Source organism: Pogoniulus pusillus, chromosome 6, assembly GCF_015220805.1.
Source record: "Pogoniulus pusillus isolate bPogPus1 chromosome 6, bPogPus1.pri, whole genome shotgun sequence".
Taxonomy (NCBI): domain Eukaryota; kingdom Metazoa; phylum Chordata; class Aves; order Piciformes; family Lybiidae; genus Pogoniulus; species Pogoniulus pusillus.
Window position 1 is genome coordinate 22,133,047 of NC_087269.1, and position 25,511 is coordinate 22,158,557.

Consider the following 25,511-nt stretch of genomic DNA (forward strand, 5'->3'; position numbering starts at 1 on the left):
AGATGTTGAGGTGCTGGAGCGTGTCCAGAGAAGGGCAATGAAGCTGGTGAGGGGCCTGGAACACAAACCCTATGAGGAGAGGCTGAGGGAGCTGGGGTTGTTTAGCCTGGAGAAGAGGAGGCTCAGGGGTGACCTCATTGCGGTCCACAACTACCTGAGGGACACTGTAGCCAGGTGGGGGGTGGCCTCTTCTCCCAGGCAGCCACCAATAGAACAAGGGGACACAGTCTCAAGTTGTGCCAGGGTAGGTCTAGGCTGGATGTTAGGAGGAAGTTCTTCCCAGAGAGTGATTTGCCATTGGAATGGGCTGCCCAGGGAGGTGGTGGAGGCACCGTCCCTGGGGGTCTTCAAGAAAAGCCTGGATGAGGCACTTAGTGCCATGGTCTAGTTGACTGGCTAGGGCTGGGTGCTAGGTTGGACTGGATGATCTTGGAGGTCTCTTCCAGCCTGGTTGATTCTATGATTCTGTCATATTCAACTGTCTGTTAACAAGCAGAAGCAGGTGTGTGTGATTAGCTTAGGACTTAGGGGCTGCAGCTGCAAGCTATTTTACAAGCTAGTACTGTACTTTCTCTACCAAGCCACAGTGGGGTTAAAAGCCTCCCTTCCCACTGGGGAGCCATCAAGGTAAATGCATTTTGTGATAAGGGTCTGCCTAATCAGAGGCCATGTACAGTATAAACAATTCAGACAAACCAGATCATATTTTTTCTCCTAACACTTTTGTCAACAGCATGGCATGGGGTTTGTTTTGTCTGGAGTAACTAGCAGGCCTTCTCTGTTCAGCGTAACCTGGTATGTTCTTGTGTCATCATTTCCAGTAACTTAGAAGCACTCCTTCCTGCTCCCACACTTGGCTGGGGGCATCTGCCATTTGCTAATATTTAGTTCTGGTTGTCTTCATGTGTTCTTCTTTTCTTTCTCTGCAGGAGACAACATCTTTCTCACCATTTTACAACACAATCGTAAATTCAGTAAGTACACTGCGTAAGATGAGAGTCAGCTGAACTCTCACCATCATGTTACCTGTAAGAGCTGGGGTTGTGGCTCTGGAAAATAATTTGTGGCTGTTATGGGTGGGTGCTGACATGAATCTTCTCTGACAGACTGTCCTAGTGCCACTGCCCTTATATTGTAACAGTCAGGATAGATGAGATGCTTGAAGTGCCCAGATTTCCAGACATGTGACATTGTTTATTTAACAGTGAGCAAATCCAGCGAGAGATGAGTTTGCCTTTAATGCAGCTAATGTTTCTTCCTTCTTATTTCACCAAAGGGAGCATCTGCCAATTTCAGATTTCATTTCCTTTCTCTCCTGGTGAGATGAGGGGGTGGTGAGGGGAGCAGGCCATTAGCTGTTTCAGCTACTACCAAAGACCCATTTACGATTGAGATATCTGTCACTGCTAATTCTTTGCTGGAAGGCATGAGGTTCCTCTCTCTTCCCACAAAGAGCTGTAGACATGCAAAGATCTGAGCTTTCTGATCCTACCTTTCTGCCTGCTCTTCTGTGACATGTGGTCTCTGTTCTGACACACAGACACTTTCTGGTTTTGTATCTTCCCAAACAGCAACACAGCATTTTACTGCTGAGTTACAAGTGTTGGAGACAATCAGTCCAGCCAGAACCACTCATAGAATGGAAAAGGACAAGTTTTCTGCTTCCTGAGTTCTGGAAAGGTCAATGTGTATTAATCATGGTTGTTCTTTGATAAACAGAGCATCTGTTAGCTGTGGATGCAAGAGGAGACCTGAATGACCTGTGGCCTTGAAGGAGGCATGTGCAGCTATTGAGGTCTGGCCTGTACCCAGAGACTGTGCTCTCCAAAGCTGTCTGGAGTGGACACTGGGTCCTGTGGCTCTCAGCTGGGGCAGTGTCAGCTTAACACAGTGGGTCAGCTTGGCGAAGAGGTCAACAAGTGAAGCACTTGTTGCCTACCTGTGTGATGGACACAGCTCATGCTGGAGCTGCCTTGTTACTTGTAGCTGGGTGTGACATTTTTGCAGTGACTAGAGAAAGCCAGAAGGTTTTAGTTTGGGGTGCACCATTTTTGCCAGTGGTCCACACTGCATGCCTTGTATTTGTGAGCCAAGGCACCATTTGATCTTTCAGGCAAGACTCTGCAGACAGCTACGTCCAGCATCATGGCAAGCACAGAGACTGTTCAGAGATGGAAGAGGGAACAGACTATTGCAAAAGCTCATTTTATTATGGGGCTTCCTACTCCCCTTTGTGCTGCTTCTCCCTCTGAATTCAGCCTTCTCTAGCATATATTTCTGCTCACCTCTTGGGTATGCTTTTCTCCAGTCTCACACTCCTTTTTGAGAAAGAAGACAGAATGAAACAAATTTATTCTACTTCCATTCAGTCAGAACCATTGTTGGAAGGATGAGAATTCAAGCTCTTGCTTACAACTGGTAAATGTAGACCGTGACCTCAGGGTACAGCTTAGTGCTCTGCACGTTACTGACCAATGCTGCTGTTGCTGAGTGCAGCTGCTGACTTAGCTTCTTTCCTTGCTTGCTTTGCATGAAAAACTTTTTTGTAACTGTTCTGTAACCATCTTATTCCTAGACTTCAGCACATATATCTGGAAACACAACTGTCCAGGCAGATTCTTCTTCTTGGGTAAGATTTTTATTTCATTATTGAATCCATTTGATTATGTGGGATGTTTTCCCTCTGAAATAAAATCTCGACTTCCCCTCTATGTCAGTGTGCAAATCAGCTGGGCTAGATCCAGAGCTGCAGTTTTGTTCTTGTGTTGGCTTTTCTTGCTGTTGTGTGGCACCCACTCGGCTACTAAAGGCAAAGGATTGTGCTGCATGCATTTGGCCTGACTGTATGTCTTTGTGAGTTAGTATGAGCTCTGAGTGGTTGGAGTATCTGCAGGAATACCTATCTTCCTGGCTTGGTCCTTGCAGTCATCTTGGCAGTGGTCTGTGTTTTCCAGTGGAAGAACTACATCTGGAATCAGGTAACTGCTTTCCATCTCCTGGATGCCCTTTGCTTCTAAGCATAGACCTCCTCCTCATAAATCTGGTTCAGCACACTCTGAAGTTTTCAGGCAGCTCAGGACCACATCCTTGAACACTCAGACTATCTGGTCTGTCTCTCAAAGGCTGGACCACAACTTAGAATTTGTAGGTTCATAAGGATAAAAGATAAATTAATGGGGAAAATACTGGAGGGACACCTCCCAAATTTAAATCTATCACCATTGCTTTTCAGGGGATTTATCTGTTGTTTCTCAAAGAAAATCTTTCATTTAGGGGTCCTCTCACTCCACAAAGGTGTTACTTAGCTCCCAAAATTATACTAGATAGATAGGTTGATTGGTCACCTTTATTTCCTGTGTTTCAGACCATGGCATGGGTGGGAATCTGTACTTTGCCTACCTCCTTATTGCTGGGATAGGGTCAGAGGTTCTGTAGCACCATGCTTCCTTTGGAGTGAAAAAAAAGCCCTCATGCCACCAGAGAGATAGTCAGCTCATCCATGGAGGAAGACAGACATGAAGCACTCTGGCAGTCCAGCATTGACAGGGCCCTTCCTTTTCTTCCCCTGCTTCTTTACAAATGCTTTTAACCAGTTCTTGGATCTTTATGTTTCCTTACTTTAGAAAGATGTAAAAGTACTGAGGGAGATGATTTACCTGCAGGTGTTGGTTAACATAATCTTTTCTCAGTTTTTTTCCTCTTTTTGTGGCACGCAGTTTTCCCCTCTGCCTCAGTTGCAGCCTGTGATTGTTCCAAATGGAAGTATTTTGGCATTTAGCTTAGAATATGTTGGATACTATCCCAAATATTATCTTCTGTGTGGTTATTTACCCTAGTGTACGTGCTGAGTTCTGGAGCTGTTCAGGAACAGAAGGTTTTCCCACTGTGCCATGCTTCTTGTGCAGTTGTTAGTGAATTGTAGCTAGATACTCTTCAACGCTGTTGTGTTCATCTCTTCAGGTGAATCAACATCCCACTGGGCAGGAAGAACGCGAATATGAATCATCCTCTCCCAGAGCTCCAGACCTAAGTTATCTGCTAACTGAGACTCAGCATAGTGCATGTGCTGCTGAGTTACTAAATGCAGGACTGACTTTAAGGGTAACCCTAGACTAATAGAGAGCTCATGGTAGGTCTCCCTGCACTTGTCTCGGGCTCCTGCATGACTGCTGTTTCTGGTGGCATGACTGTCCCTTTGGCACAATCCTAGATGAGAAGCCACTGGTGGTTTACCACTGTTTTGGAGTACAAAGGCATTAGAGCTGCAACCTGCATGGGCAAAAATGGAAGGAGGAGGAGGGATGAACCTGGGATGTAAGCAAATAAGACAGTTTCTTCAAAATACTGTTGAGTATTTCCAATGGGAGCTCCTGCATACTGTATTCTCTGCAATACTCGCCAAGTCTCTGAGTACCTTTCTGGCAACCATCACCAAAATGATACCTCTCCTCTAGGACTTTCATATGAGCAAGATGCAGGCGACAACAACTGTCTATGTAAATGAAGACAAACACTGCAAACAAAACATCCAAATGCAAGCAAAACCCATGAAGACAATGAAGCCCAAAAAAGAGCCACCTAGGGTAGAATGCACTTATGAAAAACATCTAATCACTGAAAGAAAAGCACCAAATAGTGGCAGGGGCCAGAAATATCAAGTGTGATCCTTTTCCTGGACATCAAGGGTCAAACAGTTGCAGTTTATGAACAAGAGAGTTTTCTCTTTGTGCCTACGTGAACTTGGAGGGCAGGACAAAGAGGCTTTTAGCTGGGAAAGAACTCGTTTGCAATGAGTCTTCTGAGATGCAAAAGCAAAAGGAGATTCTCCTGGAGTACCCAAGCTCTCTGGGAGAGATGCTTTCACTGTTTTCCTAAATTTAATTTTAATAAATAACTTCTAAATGCTTGTAGTTATACTGATGATAGAAAAGGGCAGTCAGAGAGCTGCTTGGAGCCGACACCACTCAGTTGCCTGAGCTTCTTGCAACAGCCTGCAAAGACAGGGATTCACTCTTCATTTTGCACAAGAAGTCCAGACCATGAATGAGATGAAAGAAAACTGGAAGCAGAATGCAACTCCAGCTGCAGAATTTAGACCGTGGTGGCAACTTCATTCTCAGCTGTTGCTTACATGCCACAGCCTCTCTCTTGCTCCAGCTGTCCTCTCCTCTGTACCTGAGAAGTCAGCTGAGAGGTGGAGTGAGTCTGCAATTCAGACAGGAGACACCAGCCAGAGAAAAAATATCCTCAGCAGCCCCATCTGGATTTTTGTGGGAATGTCAAGTGGCTACACTGACAAGCAGGATTGTGCTGGCAGATGGTTCTGGGAGAACTGAAGGCCTAGGGGAGGTGTTGGGAGGAGGACAGAGCCATAATGACAGCACTTGCATTTTGTGGAAAGGCTGGGCCACAGAGTGTGCGAGAAATGAGAGAGGCCTCCAAGAGCAGCCAGATACTGGGACAAGGGGATGAAGGCAGCCAAAGCTTCAGTCTCTGAACTGGGGAGGACTGCTTTTTTCTAGGAGGGATCCTGCAGCTATCCATTATCTGGCTGTGGGCAGCAGGATTGGCAGTCCCAGAAGCAGCAGATACTGCCTCTGCCAGCCCCTAGGCTGCAAGACCCCTTTCCCTCCCACACTATCTCTTTGCAGGCAGCAGCAGTGAATCCCAGGTGGGACCCTTGCTCTGGCAATGACAGCCCTTCCCACAAAGTGCTGGCCACAGGAGTTGCAGACCTAATCTGCCATGGAGAAGCAGATGTGGGAGCTGTCCCAGCCCAAAGAGAATAATGGCTCAAATAACCATAAATAGTTTTTTTCTTTATTGAGTCATTAACATATACACATGCAGTGCTGTCCATATGCAAAGAATGCTGCTCTTGGTGGGACATGTGCTGTGGGAGAAGCAGAGAGAAAGGACAGGAAGCTATGTTTGATGTAGCCACTGAGGTCAGTGAATCCATAGACAGAGCGACAGTACAGTAGGCTGCCATGGCACCCAGGCTCCCTCTGCGGTATCGTGGAGAAGTTCTGGAAGGCTTTGAAGAAATCTGTTCCGTTCCTGTACCTGTGTTTGGGCTGCCTTCCTGGAGGCCTTGAAAAGGTGGGCCAATTCTTCTGCCACTGGTATTAGTAAGGGAGGTGGAAAGCAATGACTGCACTCGGGACACCATGGAGAGAGGGAGGTTTTGTGCTTTTCAGCGGGGTACAGCACAGAGCTGATAAACAGGAGGTACATTGCCTGTGCCGCTCATTCTTGGAGTTATGTCAAGTTCTTGGGGGTCAACAAGAGGCTTCAAAGTGAAGTTCTGCAGTATGGTGGCTATGATTAAGAATATCTCCATGCGTGCCAGGCCCTCTCCAGGGCATATTCGCTTCCCTAGAAGTGAAAACAGCAAACAACAGCCAAGTAAGTCTGAGTTTTGTCTACCAGATACAGCCACAGCAGTCAGATGACTTTTGGGATTGCTGAGGGCAGCAATTTGTTGGAGAAAGGCCTTTGGCAGTTTATTGGGTGTTTGAAGGAAGAAGAAGAATAGGAAAAGTCTTAAACATGAAGAGGGCATCAGAGGAGGCAAGATGAGAGCAAGGTGATGTAAAGCACATGTGAGAAGGCAGAGGGTTGGGGCTGTTGGTAGGTAAGTGATTGTATGTAGCTTGAGAGGTACTTAAGAATACTGGGGAAAAGTGTAGCTGCCACAGAATGCCGAGTTGGTTAAGGTTGACTTTAGAGGCTGGGTAGGAAGGTGACCGGCATTTAAAAAGTGTCAATGGGTCCTATTCACATCATTACATCAGCATCTCCTTGTAGAAGGTTTGAGAAGCCACCAGGCCTGAACAAGTTGAGAGATGCAGCAGGTAAAAGGAGCAGCAAGGAGGAGTTTTACAGAGAGTGGGGAAGCACCAGTGAGGCCATGCTGAGAAGAGACAGGGTTGTCCTAGAGAAAGAGGCTGACAGAGAGAGGAAGAGAGAGAGAAAGCCTGTGCTTTACCTGCCGAGAAAGGCATGAAGTAGTTGCTCTTTTTAAAGGTGCCATTCTCCTTCAAGAAATGTCCAGGGTCAAAGTCATTTGGGTTTGGAAACTCTTTACTATCATGGAGGACAGAACTGAGGATGGGAAAGACTGTAGTGCCCTGAGGAAACACACGAAGAAGAGTAGAGAGTGAAGGTCAGATCATAGCAATTATGCCTTCTAGCTTGTAAGAGAAAATGTGATGCCACCTTGTTAAACTTGAGGGAACTTGCCTACTAACCTTGGGAATGACATACTCTCTGAAGCAAGTGTCTTTGGTTACAGTGTGAGGGAGAGCTAGGGGAATGAGAGAGATGAAGCGCTGGATTTCATGGACCACTGCATCTGTGTAGGGCATCCGAGTCCGATCTGCCAGAGAAGGTTTTTGTGATCGTCCTATTACCTGGTCAATCTCTTCTTGAACTTTCTCTGGTGTGAGAGGAACAAATGATAAAAAGAGTAAGTAAACCCAAACCTACCTTAAACAGATTGCCCTAAGATGCCCCAAAGCAAACATCACAGATGACAGGAGCATCAAGGCTGGTTTTGGAGTTGACTAGAACACAGCTCCACTGTATGGAGCCTGTGGCAAGTGTCCTCCCAGTAACTCAGATGAATAGGAGTGCTGGGAGGTGAAGATTTGGATAAAGTCTCCAGCTGTGAAGGGAATGCAGCTGATGATGACACTAGTAAAACTGAGGGATCTCTAATGGTCACCTTGAGGAATGATGGTGCAAAGGTTTTGCTTATTTGGGTAAAATAGGAGAGAGAGAGAATAAAAGCTGAGTGAAGTGGTGTTAGACAGTCAGCCCAAAGGAGTAGCTGGAAAGTAAAAGGTCACAGACTGGTACCTTGTATCTTTGGGTATTTGAGAAGCAGCAGAAGCCCAAATCTTACGGTGGTGCTGGTTGTCTCAGTTCCAGCAATGAACAAATCAAAGGTGCTGGTTATCAAGTTCTTCATGTGGAAACTGGAATCTGGGTTATTTTTCTCCTAGGGAAAAGGTTGTGCTGTTTTTATGCCTGAACTCAGAAAACTGGCCCTTTCTTTTGTCATCCCTGCCCTTTCACCTTGAGCTGTTGCATTTCTCTGCTAAGGTGCAGCAGCCATTGCAGTGCTGTCTTTATATGATAAGCTCAACATCAGAGCAACCTTCTTTCAAGCTGTGCACCAAGAGGTATGTAGCTGCCTGTTTGTCCTTGCTGTGCCAACTGTTTTCCAGTGCAAGAACTGCCGAGACCAGACAGCAAATGTCGCTGTGTTTTGGTGAGAGCAGATGAAGGTCTTGCTGATCAAGTAGCTGTAGATAGTGGCTGGTGAATGTGCACACCCAGCACTTATAGGCTCTAGCAGCACAATATCTAGGGTACAATTGGTGTCTTCCCACTGTATAGCCCAGCCCCTTGGGAAAGGGTCATCCCCACATCTCTGTTTCTTAGGAGATGGAAGTGGCTTAGCATAGCTGAGTTTGAGCTCACGTGTCTGGGAATGAGCTAGAACTGTAAGATGTCCTCTTACCTCCTCCATTTTGCTGAGGAAGCAGTCAATGAAATCTTGAGGAGAGTTGGGATCTAGAGAGGCTTGGTGTACCTTGGCCTCCTCTGCCACAAAGGCTTTTAGAGCATCAAACTCTGCAAATACTCGGTTGTGTGGGCCAGGCAAGTAATACAGGATATTTGGGAACATCTGGTAGAGCTGGAAGGAAAGAAACAGCAAGGTCGCTAATACGATCTTTGCCTTGTCCTTTGATATTAGCAAAAAGTCTGGGAAGGCACAAAGCCCTCAGATGAGCCAAGCAGAAAGGCTATGATGCTGGACAGTCTGACAAGGCAGCAGGAGCTTGCTTGATAGTAGTATCCTTAGAGGTGGGAAAGAAGGGTGTTCAGAACTAGAGAGAACCTGCAATTAGCTGGCTAATCCAACTCTATTAGTGAGAGTGCTTCTTGTTCTTGAATTAATTCCCTCTGGTGTAGCATGGCATTGATGGGGCCTGGTTAGAAGACTGAAATGGGACTTCCTTGGGAGGGAAGCCTCCTGCTCCCCTATGAGAATGTTACGACTGCAAAAGCGCTACTGGATGTACCTGTCCCCAGTAGGAGTTCGTCATCACAAAGATGTTGTTTATATTGTTCATCAAGGACAGGAACTTCTTGTCTTTATAGTCATATCGTTTCCCAAAGACGATGGAGCATATAACGTTGGAGACAGCACAGCTCAGCGTGAAGGTTGGGTCAAAAGGTGCTCCTGCAATTTCAGAAAAGTTGCAAACTATTAAAAAAGCCCCCAAACTATGGCTGCTTATGGCTACTGTGGGTAACCTGAACTCTAGGTGTTAGTGGAAATATCAGATGCCAATCTCTGAGTGATACAGAAACGTCCTCCAAAAAGAACAGTATGTGATCACAGAATGATTACCGCTTTGTAATGACAGGGAGCTGATTTGCTGGACCAAACACCTGGAAACTTCAATTCTATGCTAAACACATGGGCTCTCTTAATACAGCCCTTTTTTGGTTTCTTTTTCTTGGTGGTTTGGTTTGGTTTCTTTGCAAACATAAGCTATATTAAAAGTGGACCATACCCTTTGTTTTGGCAATCTCTTCCAGCAAGCACTCGGCTTCCTCCTGGATCCTCATTTCTATGCTCTTCTTCCCCATTCCAAAGTTGCGCAGCGTAGTGAGAGCAAAGCGTCGGACTTCTAACCACTCCTTGTTGTTGCTAAAAATAATCCCTGCAGAGGGATAAGGAAGAGGGAAGAACCAGTTTGAACATGGTGGATGCAGGAGGAACAGAGGCTCACAGTGACAGTGAATCCTGTCCCTGGGAGAGCACTGGCATGGTTTGAAGGCAATCTCTGGGGGGCCTGTAGTCCAGCTGTGTGGTTTTGTCCCTCTCTACCACACAGCCAGCCTCCTTGTGAAGAATTAATCATTCATATCCGCACACAACTTCCCTTGCTGCAGCTTGAGGCTCTTGCCACTTGCTCTTTCGCTATCACTGAGATCAATCCGGCTCCATTTTACTGCTGCCCTCTTCAGGTGGTGGAAGGCAGCAGTTACAGCTCACTCTGCCTTCCTTTCTCCACGGTGGGACCCATCCATTCCATATAGTCTTCCTTCATGTGTGGTGCACTCCAGTTCTAATCCACCAAATGTGCACTCAGCCCCTCCCTTCTCCTCAGAAGGAGCTGTCAGAAAACTTACCTAATCCATTGTTAGCTCTGTCTCCTATTGGCATGTGTCCTCTGGTGGCAAACTCATCTGCACGATCAATCAAGGCTTCTTTTACCACATCGTGTCCAGTCAGCATCACCACTGGGTCAGAGCCCAGGTGCACTGTGAACACTGGTCCATACTCTTTACTGAGCTGCCAAAAATGAAGAGAGAAGATGGAGCAGATAGGAGTGAGGAGGAGTAGCTCAGATCCCCATCACTTCTCTGCTTCTCTGGGATTGCAATTCATCAAGCTATAGCCACAGGTTGCCTCCATACACAGGTCTCACACATTTCTCGCCCTCAGAAGAAAATGAGATGAAGATGGCTTTACCTTCTCAATGGTTTTGGCCAAGTTCCTTGGTTTCACCTGCAGCAGATTGCCTAGGATGGGAAGGGGAGCTGGTCCTGGAGGCATCTTCCCCTTCCCAGATCTCCCTTTCCATGTTGCGATGGAGAGCAGGCAAGCAATGCAAATCAGGAGGACAACAGTGGCTGCTCCCAGGAGCTCCATTTGCTTCTGTGGCTCAGGAAGGAGTGAATTTGGTTGACGGAGCCTGAGTTTATATACTGTAGGGCTATGTTAGCTTAACAGCAGGCTGTGGATCACGTGGCTGAGTTTGTCAATGTTACTAGTCAATCATTTGTTAGACTGCTCCTGTGTTATGAAACCAGGACTTCTCTCAGGGTTAATTGGCCATCAATAACACACCTTATCTCAAACAACTGCACAGACCAATGAAGGTTAAGAAGTGTATAATGTGCTTATAAAACTTGTTGGTTTATCTAAAGTTCATTATTCAGGACAACACTAGGGCCACACTCTTCTGCCAAGGCACAGAGTGGTTCAGGTTATATATTAGAAAAAAATCCTTCACAGAAAGGGTGATCACAGTATCACAGTATCATCAGGGTTGGAAGAGACCTCACAGGTCATCAAGTCCAACCCTTTACCACAGAGCTCAAAGCTAGACCATGGCACCAAGTGCCACGTCCAATCTTGCCTTGATCAGCTCCAGGGACGGCGACTCCACCACCTGCCCAGGCAGCCCATTCCAGTGCCCAATGACTCTCTCAGTGAAGAACTTTCTCCTCACCTCGAGCCTAAATTTCCCTGGTGTAGCTTGAGGCTGTGTCCTCTCGTTCTGGTGCTGGCCACCTGAGAGAAGAGAGCAACCTCCTCCTGGCCACAACCACCCCTCAGGTAGTTGTATCAAACCTTGAAACAGGCTGCACAGGGATGTGGCGGGGTCACCATCCCTGGAAATATTTAAAAGACATGTGGATGTAGCATTTAGGGGCATGGTTTAGTGATAGTGGCCTCGCATTAGTGGTAGGATTGTGAGCTCAAGGTGAGTACTTGGACTTGGTCTCAAAGGTCTCTTCCAACCTCAACAGTTCTATGATTCAATGATTCTAACTGAGCCAAAGGTGCTGTGAGGATAGGGAATGTGGGACTTGGTGAGAATTAGAAATCTGGTGAACCAAGTGCTTGGTCGGAGCCTGCTGGGTTTGGTGTGTATCAGTGTGTTGATAAGAATTTCTCCTTCACTCAGAGATGCTAGGGAGTGTCTCCATCCCTTGCAAAAGTTTCTGTAGCTTCCCTACAAGTTCTTAAGTCATCCTTCCTCTCTTGCATAGGCACAATAATTTGCTCATTGTTCTTTTAAAATCTCATTTCACTTCCTAAAGACCCATGGGAAAACTGAATTGTCACCAAGTTTGGGCTAGATGCTGATTTTCTGGCCTGAACTCCTGCATCAGCTCAGACGTTGCCAGGGCAGTTCATGGAAGTTCATGTAGTGCTGCAATGTGTGCCTGGGGGCAGTTGGGTTCATGGGAGTTTGCGCTGCTATACGAGGTCTGTCTGCTGCCAGAGTGCATGACCTCTACCTCCTTCCCTGTACATTTCCCTCATTCCTGGGAATAGTGGCTCTCCTTTTGGCTCTGCTTTATAGTATGGAACACACTTTGGTCAAGAGCCCTGGAAAAAGGAATCCTCTCAAGATTTCTCATTTTTATCAGGATAAATTCATTATATCCCAGCTATTTCCACCACACTAGCAGACACACTGGGATTCACAAGGCGGAAAATCCCTGACTCAGACCTTTTCCTGTGGAAAACCATGGGTCTTTTTCGTGTCACTGGAGTGTCCAGAGATTTTCTGAGTACTCCTTTCTGTTTGCTTGCAGATAGTAAGAGTAGGCAAGACTGATCTGTCCTCTCCATCCACGTGAAAGTCTAGGAAGGCCAGGCTGAAATCCCTGATCCAGGAAGTTCATTGGAGGCATGTATTAGGGGTATTCAAAGAAAAGGCTAACAGTGTTGTAGTTTTGTGCCCCTTATTTCTAAAACAAAGCACAAGGTTGTTGGAAGTCTGTCACAGGTGTGTCGCTACACCTGCCTCCATCCTCTACATGTCTTTTTTTGTGGTGATTGTGCTAGTTTGAAGTCAGCTAGAATGTTTTGGTGAGAAGAACTAGATTACAGGCTGTGAAAGGAAAACAAGGGTGATGTCTACTTCACTCATAGGCTTGCTGAGAGGTATAAGAACAAGAATCCAAACATAGATAAGGCACTGCTTCTTCTTGGGGCATTGCCTGAGCTGCACTTCTCTCTAGCCTCTCTGCCATCTCTCTGATTAATCCACTTTGCTTCTTAATCCCCTGACCAAACTTCCATTCTTCCTTGGAACTGGGGTAAGGTTGAGAGGGGTGGGAGAAGGTGTAGGGGGGTTGGGAGCCCCTCCTGGGAGGGAGGTTTCTGGGAGAGGAGTTGTGTTTCTGTATTACCTTTTACTTAGTATATTTCTCTATATAAATATATATACTGTAAATATCTGCCTATATATTGTGCTAAGCTGTAAATAATAAGCTTAATTCAAATTTCCAGAGCCAGCTGAGTCTAGTCTGGGTGATTTCCAAAGTGGCAGGGGGATGGGTAACACCCAAAACATCACAGTGGTCTTGGGTGCAAGCTAAATTATTGCTTACAGCATGGTCACTGTAATGCACAAGAATCCCTTCTGCCTTCTCAGTTTGGACCTGAGTTCAGAAGGTGATGCTGCAAAAGACCACTCCTGCCCATGGTGTAGCCAGCATTCTTCATCCCTGAGAGACTTGATACAGATATCACTACTGTCTGCAGATGCTGTTCGGCATCTGCTGAGAGGTGTTTTGACTGAGTCACTCCTCTGTATGCTGCCATTTTGTACCATCTACAGTGCACACCACAGGCCAGAAACATCATGAGTTTGTTGGAGACGGTCCCACATTGTGCAGGGCATTTTGTTTTCCTCCTCCCAGCACTTCTTTAGTATCTCCTTTTCTTCCTACAGGTCTCTAGAGAGATTTTTATATCCATATCACCTCTTACGCTGCCACTAGGAGCCTGTGGCTCAGAACTGATAGGAGAGGATTTCAAGATAGACATCCCAGTTTCAAGTTAGTGACCTACAGAGGCGCTAGCTGGTGCTTGCAGCTGGGCCGTTGCAGTGCATGAGAACTATTGAATAGATGATGAAGAGATTTGTGAGGAAGAGAGACTTGCCTGTTTCTTCTCAGCTAGGCTGCCTTCTACTACCTATAACAAATTCTTCCAAATAAAGCATTTTATTTCCATAAATTTTAGGCTCATCTCACTTGCCTCCTATTTCCACATCATCCAACACTTCTGTCACGTATGTGTGTAGAAAGTAGGAAAGGTTGTTTATCTGAAACTGTTCTCAGCACAGGTATTGTTTGGTGGATCTACAATGTTGTTTCTTCAAGTGCATGTAGACATTTTTCCTATCGGCATAAGCAAAGTGTTCATGAGTTAAAATGCAATGAAAACTATCTCTCTACAGCTCCAAAGTACTTGTTTCTTTGTTATTGTTTACCCAAATTATCAGCAGGTACACAGTCAGATGAGGCACTCTGCAGTCACACAGTGGCTGTGAGGTTTGCACTAGCTGTCTTGGCACAACAATCAGCTTCTACAGAGATTAAGCCTCCCTCTGAGTCCCTGAGTGAGTGCCTCTCTACCATGGCTACCTGGTGCCCATGCAGACAATGGAATGAAAACATTTGATCCATGAGTGCTGCTCAAACAGCACCCACACAACCTCTTGCAATCCTTTTGCTTCAGTCCCTCCCATACAGAGCAGCTGGAAAGTTGTACTTTGTGGAACAGTGCTGGTTGGTGCACGAAGCAAGCAGCACGCAGGGTAGGTACGGAGACATTCTTCACCCATCTGCACAGCTGTGCAGGGAAGATGGTCTGTAGGCTAGGGTGGAAGAGGAGAGGAAATACCTCCCTTGGACTCTGCTACTACACATTTGATGGGGCTGGCTGAAGGGGTGTGTGTGCTGCCTGCTGCATGGTGCTGTGCAGGCATTCAGGAGATGAAGGCTCTGTGGAGATCAGAAATGAGTGGCTACCAATGGAACTGCGTTATTAAGTATCAGTAACAGAAATTCTACTCATCTGACCCTCATACCAAAGGAACAAACAGATTACAAAGGAACATGATGACATGGGCTATGCTCCCATTGTGAAAGGTAGGGAATGAGACGGCATGCAGAAGCTGCAGGTGCATCACTCCTGCAACAGTGTGAAGACATTCACACCTCCATCACATGAATGCAGAATCTGGGTGGAAAGACGGGAAAAGGTTTTTGTTCAGTTTAGGTGCTGCAGCCTCACGTGGGGTTAGGGAGAAGGCTCTACGCGAGACGTGTTGCATTTACAGGCAGGCAGTGGGTGCTGGCAGGCAGAGTGCTCTTGGAATCACAGTGTGTGGTAGTTTGAGGCATCCTAGGTGCCCCTTAAACAAAACCGTGGAGACAGAGGCCCATCCCAGGCGGATGGACCTGCTCACCTAGGATATTGTAATATCTCTTCAGTTTTCCAGCATCACACCTTAGAAGATAGTACCTGACTAGATACATCTGTCCCTCTTCCTTCCCTGCCTTTCTTGCTTCCACTTCTCTCTCAGAACAGCAAGTTCTTACCTCATGGTTCGAGGGGAAGAAGGCGGGCAGGGAGTTGAGCCACTGAGGCCTTGTAGGCCCCAGCTTGGGGGGGGCTGGTTTCGGCCTACCTTCAGGGTGAGTGAGGGTGGAAGGGGTGGAGGATTCTAGAAGCCCAGTTTGGGCCTAGAGGATTTTATACCTACTCTACCTGACTGCCTTGTGTATCTATGCTCTCGTAAATAGAATTTCTCTCTAAACTCCTCATCAGTGTGCAGTGTGTAGTGCATTCTTACTCCTGGAAATGGGTAGGAGTCATTTCTGTCCTCCAGAACCGGGTAAGCTCTTGGCCCAAACTGGGACACAGTGACTCCCCTTACCTGTGTGCCAGGCCCATCTTAGAGGCTACCTGTCAGCATTTGGAGGGTGGAGGTACCACAAAGCATAGGGTCCTGCCAGCTGGCAGCCAGGTCTGGAACAGTCCTGCAGCTCGCTCCATACAACCACACTCAAACAGGGCTGTAGCCCAGAGCAAGGTGCGCATAAGGGGAGTCACCTCCTTTCAGGTGTGCAAAGCTTCCTGAACCTTACAGTTTTCCACAGATTTCACATGGAGGGCTGCTTCTCTACGCTGACATTCTGTGTCTGACATTTGAAACAGTGGCATCTTTAGAACAGTGAAAGAGCACTGGCCCTTAGCTTCTTGCACTCGTGTCATGTAAGGAGTAATTGGGGCAGCAGTAGAATACCCAGTTTAGGAAGGACATTGAGATGCTTGAGCGTGTCCAGAGAAGGGCGACGAGGCTGGTGAGAGGCCTCGAGCACAAGCCCTACGAGGAGAGGCTTAGGGAGCTGGGGTTGTTTAGCCTGGAGAAGAGGAGGCTCAGGGGTGACCTTATTGCTGTCTACAACTACCTGAAGGGTGGTTGTGGCCAGGAGGAGGTTGCTCTCTTCTCTCAGGTGGCCAGCTCCAGAACAAGAGGACACAGCCTCAGGCTGCGCCAGGGGAAATTTCGGCTCGAGGTGAGGAGAAAGTTCTTCACTGAGAGAGTCATTGGGCACTGGAATGGGCTGCCTGGGGAGGTGGTGGAGTCATCGTCCCTGGGGCAGTTCAAGGCAAGGTTGGATGTGGCACTTGGTGCCATGGTCTAGCCTTGGGCACTGTGGTAAAGGGTTGGACTTGATGATCTGTGAGGTCTCTTCCAACCTTGGTGATACTGTGATACTGTGATACCTAAGGAAAAGCAGGTGGAGCTCCTGGATGGGTCAGCTGTGGGAAGAATCCAGAGTGTGCTTTTTTCTCAGAGTTAGAAGACCCTTCTTGGGATCTACATGAAATTATACAGATAAGCTCCTCTCAGCTTAGAGGTATGAATACAACCCCACCTCTTGGCATAAGCTCAGCTTCTGCCCTGTGGGTTTCTTCAAAGAGTAAAGCAGATGCTGAGGGGTGTAGAGCCAGGTGAGGGCAATAGGAGGTGTTAAACTGCTGAGCTGGACCCAGCTGGATGCTTCAGAAGTTTCTGGTCCCCCCTGGCTCCACAGGTGAAAAGGACTAGGCTAAGAGCAGCTGCTTCATAGTCCTTAGCAAGACAGCAGAGTGGGTGTTGCCTTTGGTGCTGTGCTTTTTTGGGGATTTTCTTGGTCTTTCTGCTTTTGATGTAGATTAAAAGAGTGATTAGAAGTTGATGCAAGAATCTTTATTCTCTGATACAAATGTGGCAGAGGTAAGATGCATCACTGGAGGGGCGTGACAGAAAATGAGTCTTCTAGAAGGGGAGATCTGCTTAAGCAAGGGCTAGCTTGGGCTCATTTGGAGTGTGTGCTCTAACTATGCTGAACAATATTCTCTACATTTTGTGGCCAAAATTACTTGGAAATAGCTTTCAGTAGCTGTGAAGAATTCAGGCTCTGAATCTCTTGTGCTTCTAAGCTGTTAAATCACAGGAGTTTCAGCATGTGTTGCACTGTTTGGTGAGTGCTCCTGGGAACAATTAATATCGAGAACTCGTTCTAGCTGTATGTAAGCAGGAGTCACAGCATGGTGGTGTCCCAGGTGACAGAGAGAAGTTCTGTAATGCCAGATCTGACCAAGTTTGAATATGTATAATAAAGGTACCAAAGCTGGCTTGCAGCAGGCAGCAGAGGGCTCTGAGGCTACAGCCTGTACTTGAAGCAAGCTTAAGTAATCTTTCTGCCTTTTCACTTCTGTGACCACATGCACCAGAACTGTCTGGAATGAAGTTCACTTTCCATATAGCAGCCCATATGTTATTTTGGGTTTGGATTTGTGGCTAAACAACGTTGATAACACATCATCGTTGTAGCTATTTGCCAAATAGTAATTGCATGGCACCAAGGTACTTTCTCTTCGCTCTGTTTCTTACCCACAAATGAGTAAGCATGGAGTAGGCTAGAAGCTGAGAGGCAGTGCACCTGGGACGGCTCACTCAGATTGGCCAAGGGGATACTCTATCTTCTGTGATATCACACTCGGCAATAAAAACAGAGGACTTTGTCTTCCAGCATAGTCCAGTCTGACTTGACACCAGTCTACTTGTGGGACTGGAATAGGTGATTTGCTCGTTGTTCTTTTTATATCTCATTTCACTTCCTAAAGACCCATGGGAAAACTGAATTGTCACCAAGTTTGGGCTAGATGCTGATTTTCCGGCCTGAACTCCTGCATCAGCTCAGACGTTGCCAGGGCAGTTCATGGAAGTTCATGTAGTGCTGCAACATGTGCCTGGTGGCAGTTGAGTTCATGGGAGTTTACACTGCTGCATGAGGTCTGTCTGCTGCCAGAGTGCATGACCTCTACCTCCTTCCCTGTACATTTCCCTCATTCCTGGGAATAGTGGCTCTCCTTTTGGCTCTGCTTTATAGTATGGAACACACTTTGGTCAAGAGCCCTGGAAATAGGAATCCTCTCAAGATTTCTCATTTTTATCAGGATAAATTCATTATATCCCAGCTATTTCCACCACACTAGCAGACACACTGGGATTCACAAGGTGGAAAACCCCTGACTCAGACCTTTTCCTGTGGAAAACCATGGGTCTTTTTCGTGTCACTGGAGTGTCCAGAGATTTTCTGAGTACTCCTTTCTGTTTGCTTGCAGACAGTAAGAGTAGGCAAGACTGGTCTGTCCTCTCCACCCATGTGAAAGTTTAGTGTGGTAGTTTGGGTGTTACCTGCCCCCCACCACTTTGGAAATCACCCAGACTAGACTCAGCCGGCTCTGGAAATTTGAATGAAGCTTATATTTTACAGCTAGCACAATATACAAGCAGATATTTACAATATATACAGCTTTATACAGAAGTATATAAGTTAAAAGGTAATACAGAAACACAACACCCCTCCCAGAAACCTGAGTCCCCAGGAGGGGCTCCCAACTGCCCTTCCACCTTCTCCTACCCCTCTACCCTAGATGTTGCCTTGTGCCCCAAGGAAGTATGGAAGGTCAGCCAGGGGGGGTTAGGAAGCAAGTGGATTAATCAGAGAGAAGGAAGGTGAGGTTAGAGAGAAGTGAAGCTCAAAGCCCAGGCAGTGCCCAAATGCCTGAATGCCTTATCTATGTTTATACTCTTGTTCTTATACATCTCAGTAAGCGTATGAGTGAAGTAGACATCACCATTGTTTCCCTTTCACAGCCTGTAATCTAGTTTTTCTCATCAAAACATTCTAGCTAGCTTCAAACTAGGACAATCCACCCCTGTCTATTTCACTCAGAGTATTGCTGAGGACTATCTAATCCAATCTAAAACAATATTTACACTAATGAATATGTTATTTTGGGGTTGGATTTGTGGCTAAACAGTATTGATAACACACCAATGTTGTAGCTATTTGCCAAATAGTAGTTGCATGGCACTGAGGTACTTTCTCCTTGCTCTGTTTCTTACCCACAAATGAGTAAGCATGGTGTCCTGGGTTAGGGTGGATCCCTCCCCCGGTAGAATAAACTCACCACAGCACAGATTTTTTTTTGAAAGTCAGGGAAAGATGAAATTGTATTTCTTATAGTTTAAGTATAACAGTATAAAGAGAAAAAAACTACTAAATATAATAACCTTAAGGAAGATAGGGAAGGGGTTAAGCGGTGGCGAAACAGCAAAAGCAGCAGCAGCCAAAAAAGCAGCGGGGGAAGATAGCAGGTAGGTGCAGCTCAAGCAGCTGAAGCCAGCAAGGGGGAAAGAAGAAGCTGTGCTTCTAGACGTAAAGCTCTTGATGCTCCAATGAAATTATATCAACTTATCCATTGTTGCCATTATATGGCCTATCCCTGGAATGTTCTCCTCTCCCCCATGTCTGAGCTAGCAAATCAGCTCAAATGGCCACACTTAGGGTGGGCTAGAAGTTGGGAGGCAGTGCACCTGGGATAGCAGACCCAAAATGGCCAAGGGGATACTCTATGCTCTATGATATCACACTCGGCAATAAAAACGGAGGACTTTGTCTTCCAGCGTAGCCCAGTCTGACTTGGCACCAGTCTGCTTGTGGGACTGGAGTAGATGATTTGCTTTTGCATCATTTGTGCTTTGGTTTCACTCTTCCCTACCCTTCTCTTTTTCCTTTATCAAACGGTCATTGTCTCTCTAGCCATGGATTATTTTGCTTTTGCTCTTGTTATTCTCTTGCCATTCTGCCAGGGACAAATAAGGGGAACGAGGAAGTGGCTTTGTGGATTCTTAGCCCTCCAGCAAGGATCAGTCCACCATACCAGGATATCGCCCATCTGCTGACAGGGCCTGAGTGATTCCAGGCTGTCCCCCTTTCTTTGTAGGTGAATAGTGTCTCAATACGACACTATTCTGTTCAGGGGTCCTGCATGACTACTCGTCCTGATAGAACGTCTCACTCCATGGGAGCAGCTGTAGATGCTGCAACCTCCTGGGCTCTGGGGTTTGCTGCCATAGCAGCTGGGGTGGTTCTGTGCACAGTGCTTGTGGCTGCTGTGCTGTGCCAAAGGAAGATGCCTGTAACACATAAAATCTCTGTTTCTTCTTTATCTCTTTCCTGCTTTCCTTAGTCACTGCAGGTCTGGGCCTTTACAAGATTACATTATCACAGATCTGCAACTAGTAGCTGCAGACACTTCTGCAGTAGCTGTTGTTTAGGTTTGCATATTATCAACTGACTACTATAAACAAACATTTCTACAAAGTGTGGTATTTTATGGTTTACTACAGACACCCTCAAAATGTGCATCTGGTCTGTAAGGCCCTTTGCCAGCACTCCTTGATTTTTCTTATGTCAAATCCCAGCTGTAGACATTTGCTTGCAAGACTGAAATTACCCTGATAGCTTTGAGAGCTTTCAGAATGTTTTCTCTAAATCCATCTCACTTTCTGGCTATTTCTCCTAGGCACCAGTGACAGAATAAGAGGACACAGTCTCAAACTGTGCCAGGGCAGGTTAAGGCTGGACATTAGGAAGAAATTCTTCACAGAAAGAGCCCTTTGGAATGGGCTGCCTGGGGAGGTGGTGGAGTCACCATCGCAGGAGGTGTTTAAAAGGTGGCTGGATGAGGCACTTAGTGAGATGGTTAATTAGGAGGGTTAGGTGATAGGTTGGACTTGATGATCCTAGAGGTCTCTTCCAACCTGGTTAATTCTGTGATTATTCTGCTCTAGCATTAGTGTCAACTGTTGTTGTCAAGAGTGAGTCCTTGTCATGGCTTGGACTGCTGGGAAGCTGCAGGCTGAGACAGGAGTCATGCTGTTTGGTGTCTGCATTTGTCAGTAGCTAAGGTGGACTTAAAAAATACTTATCTTGCCTCCTCTCAGAGTAGAAGTGCAGCAAAACTGATTAAAAACACATCTTGCAGTTGCTTCTCTTTGGATACAGAGCTAGTATTTGACTCAGCTCCCACTTGCTCTTGAGGTCACTAATTAGATCAGGTCTAGGTTTGTGTGGCAGGACTCAGAGGCAGGGATCAAATGGGCCTTCCTAATGATGCTGCGTGCAAAGTTACATCCCTTGCTCTGGAAACAGAAAAAGGACAGATGAGTTTTCATTAGTTATTTTTGTTTTTCTCAAGGATGAGAATAGGGAAATTTTATTCCAACCTGGGGATGGGGGATGGGAGGGGAAGTCAAGGGCCTAGGTGGCTTGAACTGCAGAAGACAATAGTTCAGCAAACCTCTGATAGCTGGTGGAGGAGGAAAAGGTCTTCACCACCCTCTTTCCTGCCCAGGCAAGGGGAACTTTGGTGCTTGCACTCAAGTGGAGATCTGATCATAATGGATGGAGTAGTCCTTGAGCAAGTAGTTGTGATGGGAAGGCAAAATGTGTGTGGGCTGTGGTTTTTTTAATGTGTGTGTTGTTTGTTTGGTCGGGTTTTTTAAATTATTTTTATTCCTGCCTCCCCTCCCCCCAGGCTTGAAAAGAAATTCTGCCTGATAAAAGACAGGAGTAATCTTTATCATATTGCTCAGGGGGCTTTAAAGAGGAAGAGCAGCTTGCAGCTCTTGGAAGATGGAAACTTCCAAGCAAAGAATAGTATCTCGAATGATGTAGCAGATATTTTTTTCTATTTAACTAGCTTCTGTCAATTCTGATTCTGTGTGACTGGAAGATGTTAACAGGTGCCAGGAACTGCTTTCTAATTCCTTTCTTACTCCCACAAGAAATTTCAGGAATCATCTTACAGTGTTTTTGTTTTTCCAGCAGAACCACTTTTACCTGCTACTTGCAGGATAAGTGGTGCTCTTAGTCTTGCCGGCTTTTAAAATCCGACAAAAAGATAAGACTTCTCTAGGTTGCATGGTGGGAGGGTGAAGATCACAGGCTGGAGAAATCATCGGTTGGAGATAGGTCAAGCAGCCTCCTCCTTTAGGGAGTGTCTCTTTAAACGAAACGACCTTGGAGCTTTGTCGGGGGAAGCAGAGTGTAAACTCCTAATGTGTCTTACCACAAGTCTTTAGCAGCTGTCTGTAATGTTAATTAACAGGGCAATTACAGAAGTAATATAGACCACACCTTTTCAGTACACTGAGCAGGGTACTCTGGCGCTGCTGTTTTAACTATGTGCGCTGACCAGATCTAAACACCTGCCTCCAGTCTGCTGGAGTCCTCCGTGCTTCAGACAGACCTGTTAAAGAGCTTAGATGCTTATGCGGAGTGGCTGAGGGAGCTAGGAGAGAAGCAGCTCAGCTCCCTGCTGTCCTCTACGAGCTGTCCTAAAACAGCAGGAAGCTCTGAGCAAGTAATCTCCGGGGACCAGGTAGTTTTCCCCCGCAGGGACCATGCCTACCGGTGCAGGGCTGGATCTTGGTGTAACGGACTTGCTGCTTACCATAGGGTGCATGAAGTGACAGGTGGAGGTGGGTGAACAAGGAAGTGACCTTATCCACTCTGTAGGAATTTCTGTGAGCCTGTTGCTGTGACTTCATTTAAAAAAAAAAAAAAAAACACTAATTTTGTCAGGCATGATTTGCCCTTGATACAGCCATGCTGGTTACCACCAGCCACCTCTGCTTTGTTTTCCATTTGCCTTAGCAGAACTTTCAGGAGGATCTGCTCCATTATCTTGACAGGCACAGAGGTGAGACTGACTTGTCTGTAGTTCCCAGCCATCCTTTTTTCCCTTCTTGAAGATGGGCATTATGTTTTCCCCTTTCCAGTCAGCAGCAACTTCACCAGTCTGCCATGACCTTTCAAATATGATGGACAGTGGTTTAGCAACTTCATTCACCAGTTCCTTCAGGACTCATGGACTTGAGCACGTTCACATTCTTTAGGTGCTCACAAATATGATCTTCAATTATAGTGGGCAGATCTTCCCTTCTCCCAGTCCTTACTTTTGCCCTCTGGGACTTGGATATTGTGGTTAGAGCCCTTGTCATTGAAGACTGAAGAAAAGAAGTCACTGAGCACCTCAGCCTTATCCATATACTTTGTCACCAGCTCTCCATTTCCCTCTGGAAGGGTCCCATGTTCTCCCTAGTCCTTCTTTTCTCATTAATATACCTGGAGGAGTTCATCTTGTTGCTGTTAGTGTCCCTAGCCAGATTTAATTCTAGCTGTCCTTTAGCTTTTCAATTCTGAGCTCTGGTTGCACAATTTCTTTGTATTTGTCCCAGATGAACCTCCACATCTGGTTTTGCCTGAACTTTCCAAAGGCACTCTTTGCCCTCTGGACCTCTGAGAACAGCACCAGCCTCAGAAAAACAAAACAAAACAAAACCAAAATTCCTCTTTTTCCAGAGCTGAAGTTCTTTAAAATCTTAGCGGTAACAATTAATTTCTTGACCAGGTATGCTTGCCTGAAACCTTAAATGTGTGACAGTTCCTATACTACCATCCAGGTCTTCGTTAATAAAATATCTGAAAACAATTCTCCATAACAGTGATGCTTTTATTAAATTTCTTATGCTTGTATTACAATGCATCCTGAAGTGGAGAACTATACAGTATGTTACATGTTATAAATATATTTATTCTTGAAAATACATGGATATAGTTCATATAATGTTATACTTTGTGTGCTAGTTCATTTTAGTTAAAAAAACAAAACAGACAAACACAAAAACCACCAACAAAACAAATGCAAACCAGAAAAAATTATGGGAGAGAGGTTAAAAATGTGGGAGAGAGGTGTGTGTGTTGCGGGGGGGATACCAGTTCATGATGCTGTGTATTTAAAACACTTCAGTTTGCACTGATTCACATTCCTTAGCCTTTGTAAAGCTGGAGGGATAAGGGAGGGTGTAAATGCAGGATTTCGGTCCCCTGTATTTATGGAGAGCTACAAACTATTCACAGAATAATCAAGTGTTAAATCTTTCCAGCTTTGGGTAAAGCTAGCAAAGATATACAGTGAACAACCAAGCCCCACAGCAGCAACTGTAACTGAAACATTAAACATAGCACCTACTTTAGGGTGCTAACTCTGAGACAGCACAGATCTTTTCAAGACGTGGTTTTGTTTCTTGGGGGTTTGTCTGGTTTTGGTGGTTGGTCCTTTTTGTGGGAATTGTGTTTGTGGTTTTTTTGTTTGTTTGTTTTCTGAGATGCAACAGTAGCAACCTTTCAAGAGTACTTGGAGAACCAAGCTTCGGCTGCTGCGCTTCACTCACTCCTGCAAAATACAGCTGTCCTGCCAGAGTGTGGCTCAGGTGCTTTGAATCTCAGAAGATATCCTGTTCTGGTTTTGATGACTCCAAGGGCTCCAGCTGAGCAAGGAGGAAGTCTCTGTTCCTGAAAGCCTTAAACTGCTGAAGCTGATACACTCCTGCCAGCTTCTCAAATCTTGGTTCTCAGGCAAGTTTGGATTAGGGGAGGGATTTTTAAATAGCAGTTGCTTGATTTGCAATTATATTGTAATTTAGAGATTAGAATAATCTCTTTAACACAAGGCAAAGTGGATTTATTGAAATCTTCACTCTCAGATTAATTATTGTGCCTAGTAAGAAAAGCCGGTGTGTAGAGACCATTGCAACCACGGGACCTTCAGAAGCACGCACTGCCTGCCTCTTGAGTCTGGAATCAGTGGACATGTGATGAGAAGGCAGCCACCAAATATGGTTGTAATGTTAGTCGTTAGTGTGGCCCAAAAGAGCATCAGCTTAAAAAGGTTGAATAACTCTTCCCTGCAGCTCAGCTCTCCCTCTTGGCTTTTCCCAGTAGGGCAAGCACAGGCTAAGCCATACAGCAGCACCATTACCCCACTTACAGCCTTAGGCTCCCACCTACACAGCTAGAGGACTTTTAAGTTACAAGTAGGAATTCAGGCCTGGTTCCCCACCCAGAAGTTTTATAGTCCAAGAGCTGGGCCACCTGGAAAAGCTGAGATGTTGCCTTGGATGCACCCTCCAGCTTCTGGAAAAGCTGTTTCCTGCAATGCTCCTCACTCCAGTCTCCACAATGAACCTGCATGATGCCAGCTTCTGTGTAGGGTGGCACTAGAATCAAGGAGCCTCTATGGAAGGACCAGGCACACAAAATCCTGTGATGGATTCTGGAATGGCCTTGTAGGAAGTTCTGTATTTAAAAATTCGATTTTCCTGCTGGATTCTAGTAAAATTGTGCAGCTGGCCAGATGCAGTTTGAAGGAAGGAACTGTGTTCGAGACTAGCAAAGACTGCACCTCAACTCACCCTCCCTCAAGAGGCTGTCCTTCTAACAAGCACTTCTGCACTAGGCAAAGAGTCCCTGGCACTCTTCTAGATGCTGCTATGTCCCATAAAGATTAAGCTGATTTCAGCTGAATTAGGTGCCCTGAAAGCAGTGATACTTTAAAAGCTTCAAGGTTTCAGGTAATTCTGTTTCTAACCCAGAGAGGAGAAAGGATTTCCAAATCTTACTTAAAAGTCTTTGTTTGTTCT

General features: G+C 46.0%; 1 protein-coding gene and 1 long non-coding RNA gene across 3 annotated transcripts; one reads left to right on the forward strand and one right to left on the reverse strand.

The window, feature by feature from the left end:
- The first annotated feature begins 928 nt into the window (after positions 1–928).
- Positions 929–13,613, forward strand: LOC135176153 (uncharacterized). The gene is made up of 3 exons (XR_010302564.1): positions 929–974; positions 1,572–2,629; positions 13,563–13,613. It is a non-coding gene; the product is annotated as an uncharacterized LOC135176153 (long non-coding RNA).
- LOC135176150 (cytochrome P450 2C19-like) lies at positions 5,799–10,742 on the reverse strand. Of its 2 annotated transcripts, XM_064144855.1 has the most exons (9): positions 10,559–10,742; positions 10,216–10,378; positions 9,594–9,743; positions 9,096–9,256; positions 8,531–8,707; positions 7,864–8,005; positions 7,254–7,441; positions 6,992–7,133; positions 5,799–6,378 (listed from the first exon to the last, which is right to left on the reverse strand). In XM_064144855.1, the coding sequence occupies exons 1-9, from the start codon at positions 10,736–10,738 to the stop codon at positions 6,197–6,199; spliced, it is 1,485 nt and encodes a 494-aa protein (XP_064000925.1). In that variant the 5' UTR covers positions 10,739–10,742; the 3' UTR covers positions 5,799–6,196. The 2 variants fall into 2 exon arrangements, with proteins under 2 accessions (XP_064000925.1, XP_064000924.1); XM_064144854.1 differs by having other exon boundaries at positions 6,331–7,133.
- Positions 13,614–25,511: the final 11,898 nt, after the last annotated feature.

What these genes read in the sequence shown, in the direction of transcription:
- LOC135176150 (XM_064144854.1), bottom strand. Translation starts at nt 10,738, where the DNA reads ATGGAGCTCCTGGGAGCAGCCACTGTTGTCCTCCTGATTTGCATTGCT. An exon ending in CAGAGCTAACAATGGATTAG is followed by an intron (nt 9,744 to 10,215) that starts GTAAGTTTTCTG and finishes ATCCCTCTGCAG; the next exon opens with GGATTATTTTTAGCAACAAC. An exon ending in AGAGATTGCCAAAACAAAGG is followed by an intron (nt 9,257 to 9,593) that starts GTATGGTCCACT and finishes CTGAAATTGCAG; the next exon opens with GAGCACCTTTTGACCCAACC.